At 36.4% G+C, this 8232-nt stretch overlaps 2 protein-coding genes across 2 annotated transcripts; one reads left to right on the forward strand and one right to left on the reverse strand.

Moving 5' to 3' along the window:
- The first annotated feature begins 21 nt into the window (after window positions 1-21).
- Window positions 22-2605, forward strand: LOC143589096 (uncharacterized). Its single transcript, XM_077069949.1, has 2 exons — window positions 22-1214; window positions 1419-2605. Exons 1-2 carry the CDS (start codon window positions 29-31, stop codon window positions 2450-2452), a joined length of 2220 nt encoding a protein of 739 aa, XP_076926064.1. The 5' UTR covers window positions 22-28; the 3' UTR covers window positions 2453-2605.
- Window positions 2606-4514: 1909 nt separating this feature from the next.
- On the reverse strand, window positions 4515-7108 carry LOC143588690 (uncharacterized). The gene is made up of 2 exons (XM_077069629.1): window positions 6109-7108; window positions 4515-5680 (listed from the first exon to the last, which is right to left on the reverse strand). Exons 1-2 carry the CDS (start codon window positions 7106-7108, stop codon window positions 4515-4517), a joined length of 2166 nt encoding a protein of 721 aa, XP_076925744.1.
- Between the last annotated feature and the right edge of the window lie 1124 nt (window positions 7109-8232).

Below are 8232 nucleotides of genomic sequence, written 5' to 3' on the forward strand. Positions count from 1 at the left end.
ACTCAATTTGATCTATCTAAACTCATACATGTCAAATTACATGGAAGAAAAGTCAACTTTCTTTTCACACCCATACACTGAAAAGGACATTCATTTTGTAACTTTCTTTATATGGGTCATCTTTTCAAATAATTGTTCTACTTCTACATCATCAATAATAATGTCTGTTGCTACCAGAAATGAATATGAACCATCCAACCTCACCGCAACCTCCTCCGTGCAATGGTCACAAATTTGCCGTCACTTCGAATATCATGAAATTCTTTCGGCCACAGAAAACTTTGCCGAATCGCTAGTAATCGGGCGAGGAGGCTTTGGTAAAGTATACAAAGGTAACATTAATATTGGCTCAACTCTTGTCGTTGCAGCCGTTAAACGATTGGATTCCATGTCGAATCAAGGGGCGTCAGAGTTTTGGGCTGAAGTTGAAATGCTTTCCAAGTTGCGTCACTGTCATCTAGTCTCCTTGATTGGTTATTGTAATCATGAATCCGAGATGATCCTTGTGTATGAATACATGCCCAAAGGAACGCTTGCAGATCATCTCCACAAACTTGGTACCTGTCTTTCTTGGTGTCAGCGACTCAAGATTTGCATAGGTGCGGCTCGTGGGTTAGACTACCTCCATACTGGTACGGGTATTGAGTTCGGTATTATACACCGAGATGTCAAGAGCTCTAATATCTTGTTAGGTGAAAGCTGGGCTGCTAAAGTTTCTGATTTCGGGTTGTCTACAGTAAGCCCAAAGAATCAATCATCCACATATGTTAACACACTTGTTAAAGGCACTTTTGGGTATATCGATCCAAATTATTTTGCCACCGGAAAGCTGACAAGGAAGTCTGATGTGTATGCTTTTGGGGTGGTGTTGTTGGAGGTACTGTGTCGGAAGAAGGCGGTGGATGATAGTCTTGATTGCGGTATAGCAACATGGGCTCAAGACTCGATCAAAGCAGGTCGTTTGAAGGGTATAGTAGATACTAATATAAGGCGTGAAATATCCACAAAATGTTTGAAGCTGTTTGCTCAAATAGTAGAAAGATGTTTGGAAAACAATCCGAAGAACCGCCCAACCATGGCTGAGGTTGTCCTTAGTCTTGAATATGTACTGAACTTACAAGAGAAAACCTATAACTTGGTGTACGCTGCAGGCAAGACAATATTTGGCAGAATGGTTGATAAGTTTTCGTTCACTGATAATAGCCAGAACTCAGGTATTTCAATTTCCTGGTTTATGTATAGATATACTACTCGACACAAGAATTATTGTCATCGTTTTTTTTATGAATGCACATATTAATATAACAGTGGTTAACTTAATTTGGCTGTTTTTAGCATTTTCAATTAAACAATATTACACGCTACACACCTCTTTAAATCATAGTACATAACTGATAATGTGTTCATACCTCATACAGGTATGGATTTTGGATCACTCATGCCCAAGAAGCCCTATATAGGTATGAATTTTAGGTCCCTCACGCCCAAGTGGAGGAAGCAACTTACGCCTAGAGAAAAAATATTCCAAAAAAATGGCGCGCTGCTATTGGAAGATAAACTAAAAGGCGGTGTCGGTTCCATAAAAATTTTTCAAGCAGAAGAGCTAGAAAAAGCAACTATGAATTTTGATGAAAGTATGATTATTGGAAGAGGTAGTAATGGTGTTGTGTACAAGGGTGTACTACCAGATGATTGTGCGGTAGCAATTAAGAGGTGCAAAGCATCGGATGAAGAACAAGTGGAGCCGTTTATAAATGAGATTGTAATTCTTGGACAAATTAATCATAGGAACGTGGTGAAACTTTTGGGATGTTGTCTGGAAACGGAAGTCCCGTTACTAGTTTATGAATTTGTTTCTAGTTACAATCTTTATCATCACATTCATCATAATACAACCAAGACCCGAAGATTTTCATGGGATAGCCGTTTAAGAATAGCGCATGAATCAGCTGGTGCACTTGCTTATCTTCACTCAGATGCCACAACGACCATCATACACAGAGATGTGAAGTCGGCTAACATTTTACTGGATGAAAAGTACACCGCAAAAGTTACGGATTTTGGTGCCTCAAAGTCACTTCCGTTGGGTCATGACCAAGTGTTTACAGTGGTTTATGGGACTGTTGGTTACATGGATCCTGAATATATGATTACTGGTCAACTAACCGATAAGAGTGATGTGTATAGTTTTGGAGTGGTTCTTGCAGAACTCCTGACAGGGTTAAAGCCAATTGATAAAGAAGATACAAAACTTGCAACGTATTTTTTGCAGGCAAAGATCGAAAATCGGTTGCTTGAGATTGTTGATGGTCAAGTTCTGGAGGAGGCAAGTAATCATGAGCAGCTAGACGCAGCGTCTAACCTTGTAGGTAGATGCCTTGACACGCGAGGTGAGAACAGACCTAGCATGAAAGAGGTTACCATGGAGCTTGAAAGAGTAAGGAAGCTTTAATTGTTTAGAGGCTAACTTTCTAAATGGTAATTATAATTATGTGAAAAAATATAACTGGCTGATGTTTCGATGAGCTTATATATGCGGTCGATCTAGAAGGGAAAAAAAACCATCACATGAAGCGAAGGAAAAATCTATGCCGGTTCGTCAATCAATATTTTGGTTCAACCGGTTCTCAGATTCAGCTGGTCAATAAGTTGAAGCCATAGTTTGATTATCCAGGTTAGTAACATGATATCTAAGCATTTCTTCACATATTTTTTCTGTTGTATTGTGTCTGTTTCATAATTTCTCATGTGAGATTCGATGTTCGTGAGTGGTGACGGCTAAGAAACAGAGAGTGAGAATGTTTTAGGAATTTAGGGTTTAGGTTAACTTATAATTATATATATATATATATATATTTAATTATAAAAATCTAACCAGATACTTAACATGTACTTAACAGGTAAACAAGTATTTTACCTGTTTAGATACGAAAATTAACAGGTAAATTCGTGTCTACCTGTTTAGTACACGAAACCTGTTAAGGTCTTACCTGTTACTTGTTAAAGTCGTGTAGGTACGTGTCGTGCATTCGTGTCTCGTGTATAAATTGTCAGCCCTAGTTCATCATCAACTTCTATTAGTCAATCAATTACAATCAGTACAACAGTTCTCAGTTGCCGATGACGGTAATCATTTATATGGGTTTGATTTCTAGATATGCATCTTTTGTTGTTAATCTGAGTTCACCATCAATGTTCTTAAGTATGGGTTTGATTTCTAGTTAATCCGAGTTCATCAGAAGTGTTACTAACCTGCAATAACTGAATATTATACTATAAAGAGGTCAAACTTTAAAAAAGATTAAGTAAAGGTTGCAGTTTTAACCCGTTTATGTATAATGGGTCCATTTGAGTAATGTTTGTTTAATTATCTCTCTACAAGGAAAAGGTGTGAAAAATTTAAATGAAAAGAGAGCCGGTAAAAAAAGGCGTGTTTATTCTATTTTTTTGCATTGACAATTTCTAAAAGTTCTGGTTGTTCTTTCTATGTGCTCTTTGTAGTTGTCTACTTTCTAAAAACCTTCAAGTACAGTTAAACAGCTCCCTAAGTATCATAATTGTGCTATGTAAGTATGTAACTATGTGTACCACACTACCATGTCATCCCTTTGTTCAGGAAAAATAAAAATAGTTCAGTTTGACTTTAGAGTGGTCAAACTACATATTTTAAATTCATATTATCATAGATAATTTTCTCATTAACCTAAAAGTTTGTTGTGTGGTGTTTTTTCGTTTAACGTAAATTACATGTTTTAAACTCTCAAAAGACTTTATGAAAGCATCAATGTTGAAAGTTGGCAATTAGCTTTGTTTGACTTTGACCATAGAAGTCTTATCTTTTGATCACCTTTATGCAGTGTGGAATACAAAGTGCTTCTTTGTAACAACTTGTATAACTCACAAATGCATTTACACCAGCCCATAAAATAATGTAGAAAAGACTGATTATTGCAGCTCACGTTAATGTGTATAAAATCTCTTACATATCATGATAATTAAACAGCAGAAGAAGATGGGACCGCCGCATCTGTGTCATCCTCAAATGCTCAAGAATCGTTAAAATACGATGATGATGCAGATGAAGATAAACACCTGCTCTCAGCACCAGGCTCAAGCGATGCAGCTTTTATTAGAGAGTGGCCATCTAGATTAGAAAACAGATTCAGATGGTCAAATTTGTCGATCGCAAGTTACGTTTTACTCCTGGCTTTCCTTTTCCTTTCTTTTAGTTGTTGTTACATTTTGAATTTAACCAAATTTATAAAAAAAAGTATCTGAATTCGTCTTTGAATTACAAGATTCAAAAGTAATAACACCACATATATTGAATATTGTAATCTCGTTGTTAGTTATTTTTCTGGGGTTGTCGAGCTTCTTGCTGTTGCCCTTTTAATAAACTTAGCCATTCAAAAAAAAACATATATCGAATATTTATGTGATAGCAATCGTAATAAGTTAAGCTTGAAACATGTAATTATACAGCTTATCATATATTAAATAAAATTTAAAACTAACTACATTGTAAAAGTCTCACCATTAGTACTAAAATAAATATCATCATGATCAACTTGTTCACTTTCAATTGTTAGGCTACTCATTTTGTCTTCGATGTCTTGACTATCCAAAGGATGTATGCTGAATTTCCTTATTCTTTCTAGCTCCATGGTCACTTCTTTCATGCTAGGCCTGTTCCGACCTTCTAGTTCAAGGCATCTACTAACTAGGGAACATGCTGCTTCTAGCTGCTCATCAGTTGCCTCCACTAAAATTTGACGATCAACAATCTCACCCAACCGATCTTCTCTCTTTGCCTTCACAAAGTATGTTGCAAGGTTTGTTTCTTCAAAACTTCTATTGCGATCAATGGCCTTTGATCCTGTCAAGAGTTCTGCAAGAACCACTCCAAAGCTATACACATCGCTCTTATCTGTTAGGTGGCCTGTATGGAAATATTCAGGGTCCAAGTAACCTATCGTTCCTTGAACTAGTGTAGTGAGATGATCATGATCACCCAGTTGGATTGACTTTGAGGAACCAAAATCTGCAAATTTTGCTGTGTAATTTGCATCTAACAAAATGTTAGTTGACTTCACATCTCTATGTATGATGATCAGTGTCACATCTGAGTGAAGATAAGCAAGTGCACTGGCCGACTCATGTGCTATCCTTAATCGGCTATCCCATGACAAACTTCCTTGCCTGCTTGTATTATTTTGAATGTGATCATAAAGAGTGCCATTAGAAACAAATTCATAAGCTAGCAATGGGATCTCCGTTTCCAAACAACACCCCAAGAGCTGCACCACGTGCCTGTGATTAATTTGTCCGAGAACTACAATTTCATTAATGAATTGCTCCATCTGTGCTTCATCAGATATTCTGGACCTCTTGATTGCTACTACACGGTTATCTGGTAGTATTCCCTTGTACACATTGCCGGAAGCACCTCTTCCAATAATCATTTTATTTATAAAATTATTAGTTGCTTTTTCTATCTCTTCAGCTGAAAAAATATTTATAGATCCACTGCCATTTTTTGGTTTATAATGTAATAACAGAGCACCATTTTGCTGGAATAATTTTTGTCGAAGCATAAGTTGCTTCCTCTTTTTGGACATGACGGGTCCAAAATTCATACCTATATGGGGCTTCTTGGGCATGAGAGAATCAAAATCCATACCTGTAACTGAAGACATTAGTTTTTTAATATTAGAAAAGTTCCCAAAAGCAAGTTGTAGACAAATTAAACGGGTTGGCATGCTGTAAATAAAGTGTAATAATGGTGTAACTAGGTGGCTTGCTATAACTTTTAACTTCTGTATACAAGTTCGGGCGGTGAATAGGAGTTAGTAGTTTTCTAGTAAAGTAAGTCTGTTTGAGGATCCAACTTTTCTTAGGCTAGCATTATTTATAGTGTGAACATTCATCAAAATAGATGCCATAAGAGGACAGAAGATGAGAGACAAGAACATCGAAATGTTTTCTCTCTCAACAACATAAGGTTCCTTTTTTCTTTTAGTACTCTAGCTTCTGCGTTTTATTTTAATTTTAATTTTCGGAAAGATCCTTTCTATAAACCTAGACACAAAAAAGAGGCGATTAAAATACCTGAGTTCTGGCCGTTTTCGGCGAAAGAAAACTTATCCACCATTCTACCAAATATTGTCTTTCCTGCAGCTTGTGACATATTATTAGTCTTCACTTGCAAGTTCAGTACATACTCAAGACTAAGCACAACCTCAGCCATGGTAGGACGATGCTTTGGATGGTTTTCCAAACATTTTTCTGCTATTAGAGCAAAATGTTTCAAACATTTAGGGGATATTTCATCTCTTATATCATGATAAACGATATCTTTCAAACGGCCTTCTTTGATAGAGTCTTGAGCCCATGTTGCCAATCCACAATCAAGACTATCATCCACAGCTCTCTTCCCACACAACACTTCCAACAATATTACCCCAAAAGCGTACACATCAGACTTCGTTGTCAAGTTTCCGGTGGCAAAATAATTCGGGTCGAAATACCCAAAGGTACCTTTAACAAGTGTGCTGACATGAGTCGATGGCTGATTCCTTGGGCTTATTTTGGACAACCCAAAATCCGAAACTTTAGCTGCCCAGCTTTCATCTAACAAAATATTGGAGCTCTTGACATCTCGGTGTATAATACCAAACTCAATTCCTGTACCGGTGTGAAGGTAGTCTAACCCACGTGCCGCACCTATGCACGTCGTGAGTCGCTCACACCAAGAAAGAGGGGTCCTAAGTTTGTGGAGATGATCTGCAAGTGTTCCGCAGGGCATGTATTCATATACTAGGATCATCTCCCTGCGGTGTTTGCAATAACCAATCAAAGACACTAGATGACAGTGACGCAGCTTGGAAAGCATTTCAACTTCAGCCCAGAACTCGGGTGCCCCCTGATTGGACATCGCATCCAATCGTTTAATGGCTGCAACAACAAGAGTGGCTCCATTAGTAATGACACCTTTATAAACTTTCCCAAAACCTCCACGTCCAATTACCAGTGATTCAGAAAAGTTTTCTGTGGCCAAAAGAATTTCGTTAAATTCAAAGTTACGGCAAAGTTGTGACCATTGTGTCATTTGCGAGGACGTGGTGGTGGAGGGTTCGGATTCATTGCCCGTCGAACTAAACATAATTATTGATGAGGTACAAGTACTCAAGTAGACAGGAGAGATTGACTAAACATTATAAAGAGGATGGATGAGTTGCAAATGAAATTCTTCATCCTGGCAACAAGGTTGGGCCCCGGCATGACATAATTGTGGGGCCATGGACAATGTCCCCTTGAGTAAAAGTTTCTGTTCAAGATATGTTTAGAAAGAATCAAACCATTTTTTTATTGGGTCTGACATCGTCGTTTTAATAAATTAAACAAAGTTTGGTTAACTTGTAACATCATCGATTTTATTAAATGAAACTTTTAAATTTAAAAAATTGTTTCATGACATAGCTGATACCTAATAACTAAGGAGTCCCAAATGTTTTTGTTTAACATTAATAATAAAACTATCAATTTGTTTAACTGCTTAGGGCTATATATGTATTGATTGCAACACTTTTGTAAGACTTTTTCTATAACAATATATGTTCGATTTATTTATTACTTTTTACAACACAGTTCCTAAAATCTTTTATAGTTAAAAGTGTTTTTATAGTTCCTAAGAGTTTCAATATTATTTAGCTCCTCTCAGTTCTAATTATCCCTTAAAACATGATATGACTATCCTACTATTCTTTTTAATAACAGTCATTTTATTGAACACTAGAGCATAACAAATGAGATGAGTCAATCATAATGTCTCTTATGATAATGATAATCAAGAACTTATTTAAATAAATGTTATCACTAGAGTTATTCTAGATTTAGTTTTTCCTAAGACTAATCAAAATAACTCCTAAGATGCATGCATTCATTATAAATTCTAACTATAAGGTTAAATGGTATCCCTGAATACATCATAATGCACAATACCATGACCCATAAAATTAAGGGTTTAGACATGAAAATAAATACAATTTTATAGTATATTACATACTATAATTTTCAATAATACAACTTGGTGCCCTAAGAATCACTTATAACACTCAGAAGTATCAAAGAAAAATGAGTGTGTTGAGCAACAACATATGTAAACGAAAAGAAATGTCTGTTACTGGAAATAAGATGTTATTCAAATCACTACCACTAAAACTTAAAAGAGGA

Source organism: Bidens hawaiensis, unplaced genomic scaffold (assembly GCF_021521415.1).
Source record: "Bidens hawaiensis isolate Kalapana, Puna unplaced genomic scaffold, B.hawaiensis_p1.1 tig00001576_1, whole genome shotgun sequence".
NCBI classification, from domain to species: Eukaryota; Viridiplantae; Streptophyta; class Magnoliopsida; order Asterales; family Asteraceae; genus Bidens; species Bidens hawaiensis.

Coding starts and splice junctions, on each gene's coding strand:
- LOC143589096 (XM_077069949.1), top strand. CDS start 29: ATGTCAAATTACATGGAAGAAAAGTCAACTTTCTTTTCACACCCATAC. Junction 1,215..1,418: donor TGATAATAGCCAGAACTCAG/GTATTTCAATTT, acceptor TACCTCATACAG/GTATGGATTTTGGATCACTC.
- LOC143588690 (XM_077069629.1), bottom strand. CDS start 7,108: ATGACACAATGGTCACAACTTTGCCGTAACTTTGAATTTAACGAAATT. Junction 5,681..6,108: donor CGAAAACGGCCAGAACTCAG/GTATTTTAATCG, acceptor CTTCAGTTACAG/GTATGGATTTTGATTCTCTC.